General features: G+C 52.6%; 1 protein-coding gene and 1 long non-coding RNA gene across 3 annotated transcripts in view; one reads left to right on the top strand and one right to left on the bottom strand.

The window, feature by feature from the left end:
* The window catches only part of RUVBL1 (RuvB like AAA ATPase 1), a 52,983-nt gene extending 43,135 nt beyond the window's left edge, over positions 1-9,848 (top strand). For both annotated transcript variants that reach the window (XM_066247186.1, XM_066247185.1), the window contains exons 7-11: positions 480-543; positions 1,886-2,084; positions 3,625-3,727; positions 8,073-8,164; positions 9,470-9,848. In XM_066247186.1, coding sequence (XP_066103283.1) covers positions 480-543; positions 1,886-2,084; positions 3,625-3,727; positions 8,073-8,164; positions 9,470-9,629 — 618 coding nt within the window. In that variant the 3' untranslated portion in view covers positions 9,630-9,848. The remainder of the gene's footprint in view (positions 1-479; positions 544-1,885; positions 2,085-3,624; positions 3,728-8,072; positions 8,165-9,469) is intronic.
* A 496-nt stretch (positions 9,849-10,344) lies between these two features.
* On the bottom strand, positions 10,345-15,086 carry LOC136315403 (uncharacterized). Its single transcript, XR_010727497.1, has 2 exons — positions 15,042-15,086; positions 10,345-12,279 (listed from the first exon to the last, which is right to left on the bottom strand). It is a non-coding gene; the product is annotated as an uncharacterized lncRNA (long non-coding RNA).
* Positions 15,087-16,534: the final 1,448 nt, after the last annotated feature.

Below are 16,534 nucleotides of genomic sequence, written 5' to 3' on the forward strand. Positions count from 1 at the left end.
CAGGTATGGGTGAGGGGTCAGATGCTCCACAGGAGACCTTTGACCTGAACTTTAATGGATAGCTGGGAGCTTCTTGGGAAGAAGAATACAGTTTGTGGCAGATAGACTAGAATATGCGAAAGCGTTAAGATGAAAAAGAGTTTGGGTGTTGAGGGCACAGTTAGGAGTCCTGTGTACGGGGCTGGAAAGAGAGGTGACTGGAGCTGGAGGCCGGAGCAGGCCCCACAGAGCTTGTGCTTCTACGAAGGGGTCTAATCTGACTCTTACAGGGCAGGGGGAACCTCTTAAAAATTCTTGTGTTGATAAATCCCTTACGCTTTCCAGGGGAGTTTATACATTCCGTAAGCTTTTCCAGGTCTGTATACCTTGGGCCCCGTCGAGATGACTTTGGGAACTGGTGGAATGGGGTTGTGGTGGGTGAGAGTTTTGTAGCTGCCTTAGAAAGCAGCACTGACTCTGTTAAGTCTTCTCTCACCCAGGGGGGACAAGACATCCTTTCTATGATGGGCCAGTTAATGAAGCCAAAGAAGACGGAGATCACAGGTGAGAAACCGCAGGCCTGTGAGCCCGAAGCAGGCTGCAGAGCTGGGTCTGCTGCCCTTCCCGTGATGCTCTGTGACTCCCCCAGAGCTGAGGCAGTGCCTCGGGACGGGTTCTTTCTTTCTCTTCCTTCAGAGCCCGACTCTCGGCTCCTGTCAGGTCAGACAGCAGGCACACCAGGGCTCTTCGGCCATGCTTGTGCACGCACCCTCTTGACCACAGTCAGTCTCTTGGCATCATCTTCGGAGATGAACACCATCACAGTCTCTAGTCCCTTTGAGGTCCCAGAAATGTGGATTCTTTTGCCCCAGCTCTGCAGAATAGCTCCTGCCAGAGCACACTCGAGCACAGCAAGCTCTGCTGTTTGAATACCAGCTTCCCCTCGCTCGCCAGGGTCGCCATTCCACCCTGCTCAGCCTCCAGGCGCTCCCCAGTACTTGCCAGGATTGTTGCTGCTCACGTGTGCATCTTCAGTTTACCCTGCTTCTCTTCCCAACTGGTACACCCCTCCTTTTTTCTGTTACTACCAAATGTTAAACATTAAAACATGTTTTCTATAAACTATTAGCAAGCAGAGTGATCTGAGGTCTTTCTATTCGAGTTGCCGAGAGGAGTTACTGTATTTTGATGCGATTTTGACTATGCACACTCTCTGACCATCCCTGTTTCATGGCTTTGGTGGGAGGCGCTGAGTCAGATCTTCACGTTCTGTGTGTGTGAGCAGCTCCCTCCTAATGCAGCACAGGAGCTGGTTTGGGAAATGATTACTGTGATCTTAGACGGGTTCTTTAACTTTGGAGAGACTCATCCCTCTTAGAATTCAGAGATTGGACCTTTTCTCAGAACCTTTCCTTTCTCACAAGTTTCCCTCCACGGAAACTCTCCACACAGCTTCTGCTCATTCCTTTGTCCAGGCACTTGACTGAAAGTTAATCAATCTAATCTTTGCCGTGCGGAGCCGAAAGAAAGGGTCATTGTTCACTAGTGCAGAACAGGGACATTTGCACATGGGGACTCACTTCACCCAGGACTCCCAAACCGTGGTGTCTCGGATCAGCCAGGGAGCCAAGTCTGGTTGTGTGTGAGTCATCAGGCCTGGTGGGCAGTGGGACTTAAAGCACATGTTTATGGAAAGGGCCAGTTTTGTAACTGGTGTGGTTAGTCCCACTTTCAGATGGGGCACTGAAGCCTGGAGTAGGGACATAACTTGCCTGAGGTCACACAGATAGCAGTAAAACCAGCTCCAAACTTGGGTTTGGGTTGAATTGAGATGGTAGGAAAAGAGGAAAGGTGACAGTTTCCACCCCTGGTACTGACTTTGCGTGTCTACCCTGCTGTCTCCTAGACAAACTCCGAGGGGAGATCAACAAGGTGGTGAACAAGTACATTGATCAGGGCATTGCTGAGCTGGTTCCAGGTGTGCTCTTTGTTGACGAGGTCCACATGCTGGACATTGAGTGCTTCACCTACCTGCACCGGGCCCTGGAATCTTCTATTGCCCCCATTGTCATCTTTGCATCTAACCGAGGCAACTGTGTCATCAGGTAGGTGGCTGTCTGCCAGCCATGAGGAGCTCCACCTTCCATCTGGACTCATTTGTTCCTCGGGGATCACTTTAATTACACCCATTATCACATGATGAGTTGGAATGGGGATGAAGGGATATGTTCATTTTGAGAGAAACATGCCAAAGTGGCTTACCTTCAAAGTTAGTTCATGTGTCAGCCTCAATCTGTTATGGCCACCAAAGACGATAGCCACCATGTTACTGAATATGAGGGCCTCCCATCAGGTCTCTGGGGTTACAGTGTGGCTTGATTTGGTCATTCAATTGGAGTGGACAAAGGTAAGATCAGACAGGCTGGTCTTGGGTGACATCACATATGTTAACTTCTACCACCAGCTCTGGGGAAATAGAATAGCAGCATAACTTGCTCCTGGTCATGAAGGTAGAATGACAACCCAGGTCTTTCTGATAATGAAACCGGTAGCAAAACCATCATTTTTTCTCTATTCCAGATCTGGGAGCTACACTGGTGCCTTCCCTCCCCCCTATTCCTTTAAGTCTTCCTTTGAAAAGGGGAGGCATTGATAACTGGCAGGCAAATGCTCATCTGATGCCAGCCCTGCCAAGAGGGGCCCAGGGCTGAGACAAGGGACTTAGTTGAGATTCTTTTTCCTCCTGAGTATTATGTAGGCCTGTGAGCCCTAAAGAGCACACCCTCCTCCCAGCTCACGAGGCCAAGCATCACTATCCCACACTTGGTACTTTTCTCGCTCTTTCGGCTTTCTCTGCTCCTGTTTGCAAATAGGGGCCTGGCCCCAGCATCACTAGCAGCATGGAAGTGTATGGTGAGGAGCCCCTTTGGAAGTCTGCAGCAGGGTAGCGAGGGCAGCAGAGCCCGGTGGCTGCGTGCTCCTGGCAGCAGGGGTGCTAGGAGTCCAGAAGGACGCTGCCTGGCCCCTGAGCGTCAGCGCAGCGCTGGGGCTGTGCTGGAGCAGTCCAGATTGCTGATGCACCTGGACTTGCCCTGAAACTGTTGTGGGCCACTCACCATTTCGCTGGCTCTCAATGGAGCAGCTTTTTCTCCGTTGAGGTTGTCCAGAGGCTGTGCTGCTGGTGCTGGGCATGTCCCTTGCTTCCCCCTCTGTGCCCTGCTGATTAGGACCTGTGTTCATGGTTCAAGCCCCTCCCCTCCCCTCTCCTCCCCTCCCCTCCCCCTTAAAAAATAAAATCAGTAAATAAAAATCATCAAAAAATAAAGACTAAAGCAACGTGGACAAAAGCAAAAAAATACCCAAAAACCTCCATACTTTGTGTAGTTTATAAAAATGTGTATATGAAATTTTAGTAGATGGCTTTTTCCCCCTCTTTCCCAAATTTCCTGTGGTATTAATACTTGCTAAAGTAATGAAGTTCTTTCTGATGACATTGAATGTTAATTTGTGTACCCGGGCTCAGACTCTCAGGATATGAACTAGCTGTTTAGTCATTGCGAGTGCCTCAGAGATGTTTTCGATGTCTAGACTCGAGAGTCCGGTCTCAAAGAGCCCAGGGTGATGTGATCATTCTGGCTCTTGCAGGGGCACTGAGGATATCACCTCTCCTCATGGCATCCCTCTCGACCTTCTGGACCGGGTGATGATCATCCGGACCATGCTGTACACTCCACAGGAAATGAAACAGGTGAGCTGCCTTCCTCCTCCTCACTCTCTTCTCCCCTCACTTCCCCAGTGTTCCTGGATGCTGAGCAGGAAGCTATCCACAGGGTGGACCTGGCTCCCACCACGGTCCCACCACGTAGCTGTTGCGTGGCAAGGCACAGTGCACTGGAGCCTCAGCCCCTCCACTGAGGTACAGACGGGCCAACTAGACAATTGCCTGAAGTGTAACAAACCTCAGTTGCGTATATCCCTCCTGATAAACTTTAGGAAAGGGATGGTGGCAAATACTGACTTGTTGACAGCCATTCGGGAGGCCGCTGGCTCTAGGCAAGAGGCTGTGGGATGTGACTTAGCAGTAGCCTCTTGTTACTCAGGCCAGGCCCTATCTGAGGCTCTGGCTCAGTGGGTCAAGCTAGACACTGTCTCTCCAGAACCCATAGAGGGCACAGAGCCAGAGGGGGTAAGCACTTGAGTCCCAGCAGAGCCTGGCTGCCGTAAAAAGCATGACTAGTGGTGGTGTCTTGGGGGCTTTGGAGGCTGTAGAGGTGATGGTGAAGCAGGGCCACACAGCCTGGAGGAGCATCTGGGGCAGAGGGCATAAAGCTACCCTTACAATGAGAGGCTGAGGGAGATGAACATGGAAGGGTCTAGCTCAGTTTCTGACAGCGCATGCTCAGCACTGCACGTCAGCTGGATTTGGATTAGCCTTGGGGCTGGGGGTGGGGGTGGGGGTGACAGGGATGGATGATCTAGGGCCTTATCCCACGGGGCGCAGTCCCGTTCTTCCGCAGGAATTGCCTTTTTCAGTCCGGAGCTAGAACACCAGCTGTGTGCTAGGCAGTGTCTAGGCATTGTGCGCTAGGATTTCTTATCCCCACACTGGTACTTTAGTAGTCATTGTGGTAATGCTTCCTTTTTGATGGCTGGGTCACGAGGCGGCAAGTCAGGGATGCGAAGCCATGCACCGTGCCCTGCAGAACGCAGGCCATCTTCTTGGTGGTGGGTTGCGCCTAGGTTGCTAGCCTCCTGGAGCAGCACGAGCTGTGCTCTTTTCCCTGCGCTGTTCACCCATGGCCCAGATGGTCTTGCTGCCAGGGTATAAGTCAGTCACGCTGAGGCCCAGGTACAGCCGAGGTTGGAGACTGGAGTGGGCCAGGGCTGCACTGACGTCTTGATGGGCTCTGCCTTGGGCCCTCTCCTCTCACCAGAGCACAGGCACTGTTTGTTGGACATTGTGCAAACCCACAGACATGCTTAGCCAGCGTGATTCCATTTGATCCTCAGTAACCAATAGGTAGGGAGCACTATTATTGTCATTCTTAAAGGTGAGGACGCCTTTAAGACTTAGACTACTTAAATGCCCAGATTCATAAAGCTTGTCAGTGGCTAGTAGGTGGCAGGATTAACCGGAATCCAGGCTGTCTCATTCTGAAACTCACGTTCCTAAGTGCTAGAAATGCCTCGATTCGGGGTGGAGTCCCCTTGGCGGGTCGTTGGCAGGGCCCTTCCTCTTGGAGCTCTGAGGGCCTCTCTTGGGCGTTCCCTGACTGCCCCTTTGCTCATGTGTTGCCCGTCCCGCCTGGCCTGACAGCGTTTCCTGCTGACCACTTAGGCAGGAGTGCTGGGTGAGCGTGGGGCCAGGGAACTTTCTGCGCGAGCGGCGCTGACAGGTGACCGGGACAGTCGTAGCTCACTGCAGCTCCTGTGCTCTGTCTAGCAGCCAGTGTGGCGCCACTGTGCACGCTTTTATTTCTTATTTTTATTTATTTTGAGAGAAAGCAAGTGAGATACAGGAAGGGAGAGAGACGCTGAGAAGCAACTCGTAGTTGCTTTCACTTTAGTTATACATTGAACTTCTCCTACATTCCTTGACAGTGGCTGGGCCAGTGTCCCCTTACTCAAGCCAGTGACCCCACACTGAGGAGCCCATGCTCAGAGCCAGCGACCTTGGAGTTTTGAACCAGTGACCTCAGTGTTTCAGGTTGATGCTTTCTCCACTGCTCCACCACAGGCAGGCACACTGTGCCCTCTGTAGGAGCAGTGCCTGTGGCAGGGCCTTGTGGCAGCAACTATGCACTATTAGGTGACCGTGCCCGTGGCTGGCCTGTCAGCACACAGTGCTCTCCTGCTCGCGGATGAATGCTAGGTTGAAGTCAAGGCTTTCACTGAACAGAAGCAGAAATGGGAGATTGGTGCCCTTTCCGTTCTTCCTGCTGGGCCTGGGGCCTGCAGGGAGACCGCCCTGCACAGAGGACTTCTTGGCTGGACCAGTTTGGTGCAGCAGTATGAGCCTTGGCCTTCCCGGTTCACTGGGCAGTCTACTCCCTCCTGAGGAGGTTGCAGTGAGGACTCAGTGAGAGGGACAATAATTTAGGAAGGGATGGAGCGGCCATCTCTTCCTCCTACAGTCATTACGGTCATTAACAGCTTGCAGGCACTCCACAGACATCGCTGGCGTCCCTGAGACAGCTTTCAGTGACCAGGGTTTGCGCCTGGGGTCCCAGGGTCCCGTGGCCACGGGGAGTAAGCTGCAGAGCGAGGGCCCCACTCCGAGCCAGTTCACATTCGTTTCCTCTGCTTGACCGTGGAGCGTGCGGCCCGATCTCACCCGGGCTGTTCTGCAGCTGTGCTCCCAGAGCAGGGACTGCAGGCCGGCTCCCGGCCCGATTCCGTCTTAGCTCGGCCAGCTTCCTCTGAGTTAGCAGGGGACAGGCCAGCTGCCAGCATGCACACTGCCTGTTCCTGTGGGTTTGAAGGATAACCTTAGCATTTGTACTGGAGTCTGGAGGAGGATTTTAAGGAGACAGAGTAAATATAACTTTTGCACTCTGCCATCAGTGCCGACTCCCTCATAAGCTGTCCCTGCAGGTTATTAAGTGTTTGCAGATCTAAGTTATGAACTGTCCATTCCCGAGCACTGACACAGCAGTTCTCACGGTTGCTCTGCCTGCTCGGGAGAGCGCAGGGGAGCCCAGACAGTCCTGAAGCCAGCTTCTAATTTTGTGCCGCTCTGGAGGTGAAATGCTCCAAGCAGAAGCTTTCCCCATAACCAGGCTTGAAGATGAATTATTTTCATATCCCTAAAGCTTCTGAAGACTCCAGGGGACATTTTTCTTGACAGAACCTCGAGGTTTCCGTAGTCCACAGCTGGCTGTGAGAAGCCGTTTCTGCTGGAGCTCTGTCTGGCTCTGACTGCTGTGGGCAGAGCAGAGTCCTCTGGGGGGAGCTGAGGGCTCCCCTTCTGCCTTCCTCGTGCCCACCTGGGACCTCTGCTCAGCTGCCTTTAGGGGACTAGATAGTAGAGCCCCACATGCACACGCTAAGGTTCTCCGACAGGTGCAACCCTGGCGGCCTTGGCTGAACAGATAGGTTTTACGTGGCTGGGTAGCGTGAAACATTTGAACAAGTTGCCAACATTTAGAAATCAGGACATTTCATACAAAAACCTGAGTTCCAAGTCTTTTGACAGAATAAAAGACGTTCCTTCCAATAGCTGGCCCTCCAGCAGCCTTGGCCACCATGCACCCCTTACCCCCTCAGCCCCCTCCCCCCCACGGTGCGAGTGTCTAGGTCCTGACCCACTGGTCCCTCTCTTGTCAGCCTGAGGGCCCAGTCTCTCCTACTTCATACTCTATCGAGTGTGTTTTTATGGCTTTAATTTAAACAAGGGCTTCTTGATATCTTGTTTACAAAGCTGCCAAAGTGAAAAATTCCTGTATTATATGAGGCTCAAAGTCTTCGAGTTATCTCAGCTTGACAACACACAACATCATTATCCCCGCTGCCCCTTATCACGCAGTGCTGGTGCGCCTGCCGGGTCCTGGTGCCACGGGTGTTCCTGCGTCCACGCTGCCAGCTGGCTTCCCGTCCAGCTTTACCAAGACTGTCAACCGTAACAAGTGTCAGCCTCTTCTTGATAGATTAGATATCTTTGGGTGATGCTATGAGGGTTGGCAAATCTCTAAAAGGAACTTTTTGATTTATTCAACCATCCTATTTATCAAGTAAATAAAAAATATGTCTGCTTGTCTGAGTGTTTATAGGTGGAGGCGTCTACACTGGGAGGAAGGTTAGGGCTCATGCAGGAGCCCGGGCAGGTTTGGGAGAGGCCTCTGTTTCTGATTGTGGGAAGGGCTGGGAGGCAGGAGCTGAGCGCCCCAGTGCGCACCTCCAGGGGACCAGCTGCTCTGGTCCGTGTGAACGGCATGCCCTAGCTGCAAAGCCATTCCCAGTGTGGCTGGCACCCAGAGGTGTGTAAGTACAGTCCTGAGTAGGGGTTGACTCTGAACAAGGTTGTTTTTAAAGCACTTTATAAATGAGACATTTGATATTGATCACTGTCAGTCACGCTTCTTCTCTTCCAAAAGATCATCAAAATCCGTGCCCAGACCGAGGGAATCAACATCAGCGAGGAGGCGCTGAACCACCTGGGTGATATTGGCACCAAGACCACTTTGAGGTGAGCCCCTTGACCCTGTTCCTGCGTCTGCCTGGAGCCACTCCTGGTCCCACTGGTGCCTTCTCAGCAAGCCCTGTGGGGACACTAAGTCTGTTAGGACATCAAGGCAGGCCCCATTCTCAGAACATAGGACCGTGTCTGCTTCTCTTACGAATGTGGTGGGTCCTGTCGCAGGACACTGACTTAGAGTGTTGCATATTTAGATGATGATATTTTAAAAGCTAGAATAGAATAACAGGTTAAGACCCCTTATTCTGTATCAGGTGCACCTTGTGGTGGAGAGCTGGCTCTGACCCGGGCCAGTGCCCTTGGTAGAGGAAATGGACAGAACCAGAGACCAGGGTCCAAGGCAGGGAGTTCATTAGCTGGGCCCTGCCTTGCCACCCCCCCTCACTCCTGCTGGCTCTGCTCTCCAGGTCTGTCTCAGGCAGGGCTGGTCGGTGTAGGAGCATGAGGCACCAGGGCAGCAGTGGACTGCTTTCCTGACTGTTCAGTGGCTCAAAGTTGCCAGTGGAGGATGTCCCTTCCCAGTGTTTGGCTCCTTGTGAAATCATGACTTCACTCCTGTCACCGTGGCCCTCACTCCTGTCCCCGTAGCCCTCACTCCTTCCTGTGGCCCTCACTCCTGTCCGTGGCCCTCACTCCTGCCCGTGGCCCTCACTCCTGCGCCCGTGGCCCTCACTCCTGCCCCCGTGGCCCTCACTCCTGCCCCCGTGGCCCTCACTCCTGCCCCCGTGGCCCTCACTCCTTCCCGTGGCCCTCACTCCTGCCCCCGTGGCCCTCACTCCTGCCCCCGTGGCCCTCACTCCTGCCCATGGCCCTCACTCCTGTCCCTGTGTCCCTCACTCCTGCCTGTGTCCCTCACTCCTGTCCCTGTGTCCCTCACTGCTAAGGTTGAAGCAGAATTGCATCCTGCTTTGTTTAGGTGGAGTAGTGCTTTACAAACTCCTGGATTTTCTTCATGCCTTTGGGTGAGGCGTGAACTTAGTTGGCTATTATTGTTTACCTGCCACTGAGTTTGCAGCCCCTTTCAAGCAGCAGTGGGTCACCTTCTGTCAGAGAACCTTTAGACTGACAATGATTTGGGGAGTAGGACTTGTCATGTTGGTGACATCTGCCCCTTCCTACCAGGCCATTGCAGCTTTCTGAGAAAAGGGTGGTTCTCTGTCTCCTGTGTGCAGTGTCTGTAACAGCTAGCAAAGCCCAGCCTGGGGCTCAGCCTCTGGTGTCAGTGCTCCTGCTGGTCTTGGGGGGCTTCTGTCTATGGCCACCATCTCACCCCGGCCCTGGCCCCGTTCACTCTAGGTACGCGGTGCAGCTGCTGACCCCAGCCAACTTGCTCGCGAAGATCAACGGGAAGGACAGCATCGAGAAAGAGCACGTCGAGGAGATCAGCGAGCTCTTCTACGACGCCAAGTCATCGGCCAAAATCCTGGCTGACCAGCAGGACAAGTACATGAAGTGAATCTTTCCGGAAAGAGACTCCTCGCAGGCCCGGGCCTGGATACAGCCTGCAGATGAAAGGCTCGCCCTGGCCTTCGGGTTCTGTTCCCACGCAGACATGGCTAGCAGCAAGATCAGTGTCCTGAGTGTTTTTTTTAATTATCATAATTTTTCCCATGGTTGCTTTGAAGGAACCCTGCCTCACCTGGCATGTTTTCCAATAAACCTTTATAGGATATTTTGATGGCATCTCTTTCTTTCTTCTTTTACTTAAAAAAACTTTCTATTTTAGAACAGTTTTAGATGCACAGCATTGCTGTGAAGGTAGTACAGGGTGTTCCCACACCTCACACCCCATTTCTCTGCGGTTTATTTTAGTGCGAGAGGGAAACACACAGGAGGGGAGAGAGATGAGAAGCATCAACTTGCAGTTGCATCACTTTTAGTTGTTCATTGATGGCTTCTCATATCTGCCTTGATAGGGGGAGGGGGTGTTGAGAGGAGCTGGAGCTGAGGCAGCGACCCCACGCTCAAATTGTTGAGCTGAGCCCACACTCAAACCAGTGACTTCAGGATTTTGAACCTGGGTCCTCAGTGTCCCGGGTCAACGCTCTATCCACTGCACCACCACCAGTCAGGCTGTTTCCCTACCGTTAACATCTTACGGTAGTATGTACATTTATAGTAGTATTTATAGTACAGTATAGTAGTATTTATTACACTGGTCACAGCCAATGAACCAGTACTGATACACTTGTTGTATTTTATTACATTTTCTGTCCCAGGATCCCACGTTTTATTTGTCATATCTCCTTAGGCTCCTTGTGGCTATGACAGTTTCTCGCACTTTCCTTGCTTTTGATGACCTTCACAGTTCTGAGGAGTGCTATAGAATACTGCTTAGTGGGGTGTGTTTGATGTTTTCCTCATGATTAGCCTGGGACTGTGTATTAGTCTAAGGAAGAGTATGTACGTAAATTGCCGTTTTTGTCACACATCATCAACATGATAGATGACTATTCATGTTGACCTTGATCACCTAGTGGAGGTGTTTGTCAGGTTTTCTACTGTGAAGTTCCTCTTTCCCCCTTCCCACACTGTCGTCCTTGGAAGAAGTCCTTGGACTAGAGCATAGTCCACACTGAAGGGGTGGGAAGTTTTGCTCCACATCATGGAGGGCTGAGCATCTACATAACTTAGAATTCTTCTGCACAGGCAATTGTCATAGCTCACCACTTGTTTGCTTATTCAGTCATTTATCTTGGCATGGACTCGTGGATATTTATTATATACTTTGGGTTATAATCCAATAGTATGTTATTTATTTTGTTGCTCAGATTGGTTCGGCTTTGACCACTGAGAGTTCTTTCGATTGGTTTCTGTGCCCTTTGCCACATCCCCATCTCTGGGACTCCATCTGTTTGTTGGTTCACTGAAGCGGGGCTTGAGGGGAAAGAGAGGCGGCACTGCCTGGCAGGTGCCCTGCCGGAACTGTCGCCTGCTGGCTGAGCACCACGTTCTCTAGCAGGCCGGCTCCTGTCTGCTAGCTCAGGGCCTCTGAGGCGGGGCTTGCCGCTTCTAGAAGCAGGGCCTTGGCACAGGCTGCTGGTTTGGTTCTCTGCCCTCACAGGTAGGATCTTCGTGCTGCTCTGTGCACAGGAGAGGGGACTAACCAACAGCCGTGGGGGACAAGCACAGCTGGTCTCCCATTAGTGACTCATCTGCAGGTGTCCAGAAGACTGCAGGATGGGGGGGGGGCAGTGCTGTGGGAGTCCATCCAGCCCTCTGGGAACCGTCAGGCTATGCTCAGCCCTGGCCCCTGAAGGAGATCCCACATGGGGTTCTTGGTGGGGGAGGCTGGGGCACTTCCGGAAGTCAGGGCTGAGCTCTGTGGCCTTTCCTGCTGCTCAGGTCCTGTGTCTCTGACTTCCCACATTAAGCCACATTAGAAAACTAGAATAGTGATACCTCATACCAGTGTAGCAAGAGCTGACTGGGCTAGGGCCTGTGTTAATGCTTCATGTTTCCTCTCACATTCTCACAGCAGCCTGACAATGCTGGTGCTGGTTATGTCACTTGCCCGGCTGGTAAGAGATGGAACCAGGAGGATTTGGAGCCAGTGTTGGAGTCTGTGTGTCTGTCCCCTGTGGCTGTTACACCTTCAAGTGTACTCAGTTGTTGGAGGGGCCTTCCAGATCTGCCTTCGCCCCAGGCATGTTTGGCAAGCAGGGGCAGGTGTGAGGAAGGTGACTTTCCTAAGGTGATACCCCAGAGGACAAGAACCAGGCTCTGCCTACCTGGACCTCTTCAGCCCCTAAACGCCTCCCAGTATTTGAGGAGCGGCAGAAACCTCTGCGTGCAGGTTGGGACGGAGTCCCTCTTGGCCGCTTGGGGAACACTGATGTCCAGAGCAGCCCCCGTGAGGAGGGCCGTGAGCGGTCAGGAATCCTGCTCCTTGGTGCTGCAGGGGGCGGCCCACCATACTCGTCTTGCCTCCGGAGGGAAGGAAATGGTTCTGGATAGTGGGAAGGTTGGGTTATTTTAATTTTCCTCCTATTTCTTCAGCAATGCCTGTGATTATTACATTAATCTTTCATGCGAAGTTTTTACGACCAATCTCTCACTGACTATGAGAAGTTTCTCCATCCATTACCAAGAAGGAAACAGAGACCCTGTGGGACGGAAAATATTTGTTACATCTTATCAGGCTGACACACAATCTACCAACAATTACAGCAGCCCCATTTTTTGCACTATTTCAGCTCTGGCGTGAAAAATTGTTGTAATGTTCAAGTGAGGCAGCGTGGGGGTTGGTTATAGGACATGGCTGGTATTTCAAGCTCAGGGCCCATGCTCTCAGGTGCCTCCCTGCAAACTGCAAACCGATTGGGTGGGCAGGAAGGAGTGTTTGCATGTAAGTAAGTCCCAGCTCCCTGAACCTGTGCTGAGGGCCTGTGATGAGAGCTCTCGAAGGACTGCCTGGCTCTTGCTGAGAATCTGCCCTGTCCCCTCCTTTACTTTCTCCCCCAAGTATCATATTTTCTCCCCACCACACCTCTTCAGTTGCACCTCTTACATGGGCTCACAGGGTATTTTGTTTTATAGGCTAACAGAAGGTGGTGCCACACCAGAAAGTGACTTCTTGGTTAGCAAATCTTTCTCAACCATTTTACTAAGAAAACAGAGCTTCACAACGGTGGGAGTCACACCCCCTGTTGGCCTCCATGTCTCGGACCCGAGGACCAGCAAGCTTGTTTCTGCCAGAAAAGCAGCAGCCCCCGGCATTCCTTGTTCCCTCTCAGGGTAGCCTGTGGGGACCTGAGCGGTCCCTGATCTCAAGGGGGCCCTGGGCAGAGGCAACAAACGAGAAAAACGGAACAACCAGGTTCCCGGGGTAAGGCAGATAGGGCCGTGGTTTTGATTGGCCCTTGGTCCTGAAGAGGCTAGTCCTTTCTGGTCCTGAGCATTGGTTCCCTCATCCATAAGATGGGGCAGTCATATCCCGTAGATACCTGTGAGGACATGGTGAGATGACAAGTGATTGTATCGGGCACTCAAGGTATTGAAATTCAGTGAAGAGTTCCCAGTCTCCACTCTTCCCCATTCCAGACAGTTGGCCCTTACGAAGGCCTGGACAAGGCCTAGAGCAGCTTCTGGCTGGACCATGCCCTATCAGGTCAGTGGACAGGGCAGGCTCAGGGGCACAGAAGCTGGAGAGCAGAGAGGAGAAAACCTGCAAAGGCATGGGCTTTATCCCCAGTCTATGACTGACTTGGGCAAGATACTGCCTCTCACTGGGCCCCTAGACCCCATTCCCAGTGAGGCCCAGCCAGGGCTGGTGAAGCCAGAGGGGAGGAATGTCTGCCTGCTCCCAGCCAAACAGTGGGTCTCTGGAAAACAGGGTTACTGAGATGGAACTGTATCCACCTCAGTCCACCTGCTGATCCTCCTTCCCTTCTCCAGCCTTTCTCTCCTGCAGTATGGGGCCACACCCTCCCTCTCTCATTTATTCCCGGGACAGCAGGCTCCAGGGAGCCTGGACAGGGGAGGCCTGGTCAGGGTGACTGGGCCCCTGGGGGGGCAGGGATAGCCTCGCTGCAGGACTGGGGAGTGGGGGAGGGATGGGTCCGCTGCAGCAGCTGGCTGTCAGCCGGCTGGCCCTGTCGCCCTCCCCGTCACTCGGCGGCAGGCGCGGTGATTAATGGCCAGACCTTGCTGCCTGTTCCATCATCAGCGCGCGTCTGGGCAGCGATGGATGTGGCTGTCAGGCTGGCCAGCCCGCGCTGACCCTCGGCCCCTGCCCGACGCGATCAATGGGCAGCACACGGCAGGCGGCGGCTGGCCCGGCGCGATAAGATAGGCCGATGCGCTCCCGCCGATTGCCCGCTCCGTCACCCGTCGTCACCGACACGCCGCCCGCGCTGAGATCGGCGCCGTCTGCGCCGCGTGATTAATGGACCGCGGGTAGCCGCGGGGAGGGCACGGGCGTGCAGATCCCGCACGGAAGGGACGTGGCGGGCTCGGACCTCGGTGCGCGGGTAGAGGGGATACGGCAGTTGTGCGCGGGCCGCCAGTACCCAGGACTCGTGTGTGGGACACGGCATGAGGGCTGGGCCTGTGCACAGACGGCGTGAACTGAGTGTCATTAAGGTGTGCTTGGGCGTACGCTCATGACGCGCTGACCGTAAACCGTCGCCCCTGGGGTGGGGGCAGTAATGTAAGCCCCCTCCCCCCTGTCCCCTGCCATCTCTGAGAAACTGCGGCCTGACCCAGTCAGGCCCCTGCTCAAAACCCATTCCTCGGTTCCCACAGCCCGAGGGACAGCTCGCAGGGCCCCGGGGGGCGCATCGCACAGGGTTCCTGCGCGACGCCCGCGCTCAGCTTCCCAGTGCCCGGCTCCGGGGCCCTGCTCACTGGCCCGCCCTGCTCGCGCCGCTCCCGGCGACCACGAGAAGAGAGGGCGCATTGGGCAGCACCTAAGCACACAGATGCCCCCGAAGTGGCCAGGCCTCTCCGCGGGAGACGAGCCGCCGTCGCCCTACCACCAGCAGGAGGAGCCCTGCGCCAGAGGGTACAAGAGGACGGGGGTCCCCGGGGGTGCTGGCCGCCAGGACCGGGACAGGCGCGGAGCAGGCAGAAAGGGCAAGGGCTGGCGGAGAGCCCGCAAGGCGGGAGCGGCCGAGGGTTCACCTTCGAGGCCGGGCAAGGATGCGGTGGACCGCGGGGTATCAAGGGTTGTCTACTGCAGGAGCAGGGCCACTCCATCTTCTGTTCTGGTCCGGAGGTCTCGGCAGCCTCTCCCCGCCCGGTGGCTGCGAAACTATGGTGATTGCGAGACCACAGCGCCCTCACGCAAACGAGGCGCACAGCTCGATCCCCACCACGCGTCCTGGACGGCCCAACACCCGATCCTGCCCAGGGGAGTGGGCCAAACCTGTAGTGAGATCCTGCGTCCTAGCTCGCTTCCGGCAATCCAGGCTGAAGCCACAGCGGGCAGGGAGGAAGCCAGTGCGTCCCAACGTGCCTGTCGGAAAAGGGCGGTCAAGAAAAGCTCCCCGAGCTGGATCTACCCATTTGTACTTCTCAAGGCCTTCACTTTTTTCACCCACTCTCCAATACCCCCTCCCAGTGGTGGGATTCAAATAATTTAACAGCCCTAATGATCATTTTAAGTATAAAAAAAGATATACCGAAAGGTAGTTTATTATTTCAAGAATTTAATACTTAAATAAGAACAATAAAAGAGGTACACAAAACTAGATTATGTTAAGAAAATTTTAATATTAATGAAAAAATATTAAATAATACCTGACAAAAAACAATAAAACTGTTAAGATATTTCCATATTGGCTTTTTTTTTTTTGGACAGAGACAGAGATAGGGACAGACAGGAAGGGAGAGAGATGAGAGGCATCAATTTTTCCTTGCAGCATCTTAGTTGACTGCTTGTTCATTGATTGCTTTCTCATATGTGCCTTGACAGGGGTGGGGTGGGGGAGTGGAGTAGGGGGGAGACAGCAGAGCGAGTGACCCCTTGCTCCAGCCAGCGACCTTGGGCTTCAAGCCAGAGACCTTTGGTCTCAAGCCAGTGACCATGGGGTTTCCAACCTGGATCCTCCACGTCCCAGTCCAACGCTCTATCCACTGCGCCACCACCTGGTCAGGCTCCATATTGCTTCTTGATTGGTGTCCTCACTTGCAATTTTCTTTGCTTTTATCCAAACATCGTAGGCTGTGTGACTTATTCTTAACCATCTTTCCACTGTAGGAGTAGGATCCCATTCCTTCAGAGGTAGGTGGATTAGACTAATATCAATAGTTATTGTGTTTGATATATTAAAAACAGGTGACTTCTTTTCCCTGAACATATTATGTTCATCTTTGAAAAACCCCTTTCTGCTTCTGCTGAACTTACATCAATTGTTCTGACAATAGTTTTAGCTCTTTGAACAATTTCAGGAATTGCATAGTTCTGGGAATTTTTAAAAAACATTTTCCATGAAATCTCGATAATCATTACTATCAATTTGTTAATTTAAAAATATCATTAAATACGAGCAATTGTTCTACAGCTGCTTTCTATGGAACTGATAGTTCTTCAATATTCCAATAATCTGCTCCAAAAAATTGAGAAATTGTAATTTATTCCTATCTTGAAATTGGATACAACTTGCTTTTAAATGTTCACAATCCATTAATATTTTTTTTCAAATTTGTTACGTTTTTTAAAAGTCTTTCCCAAGGAAGCCCAACAAATCGATGCTTTCCTACAAATTTTATATTTTTGAAGGTTTCTGAAGTAATTAATTTATCAACTTTTTTTGTATGGACACTTTTCCTTTCCAAGCACTTGAAATGCTTTAATGGATTGTATCGCGAGTTTTTCAGCCTTTATTATGTCTGTATTTCTTGCTTGCAGTATATTTG

The sequence above is a fragment of the Saccopteryx bilineata genome, chromosome 11 (assembly GCF_036850765.1).
Source record: "Saccopteryx bilineata isolate mSacBil1 chromosome 11, mSacBil1_pri_phased_curated, whole genome shotgun sequence".
In the NCBI taxonomy this organism is placed as follows: Eukaryota; Metazoa; Chordata; class Mammalia; order Chiroptera; family Emballonuridae; genus Saccopteryx; species Saccopteryx bilineata.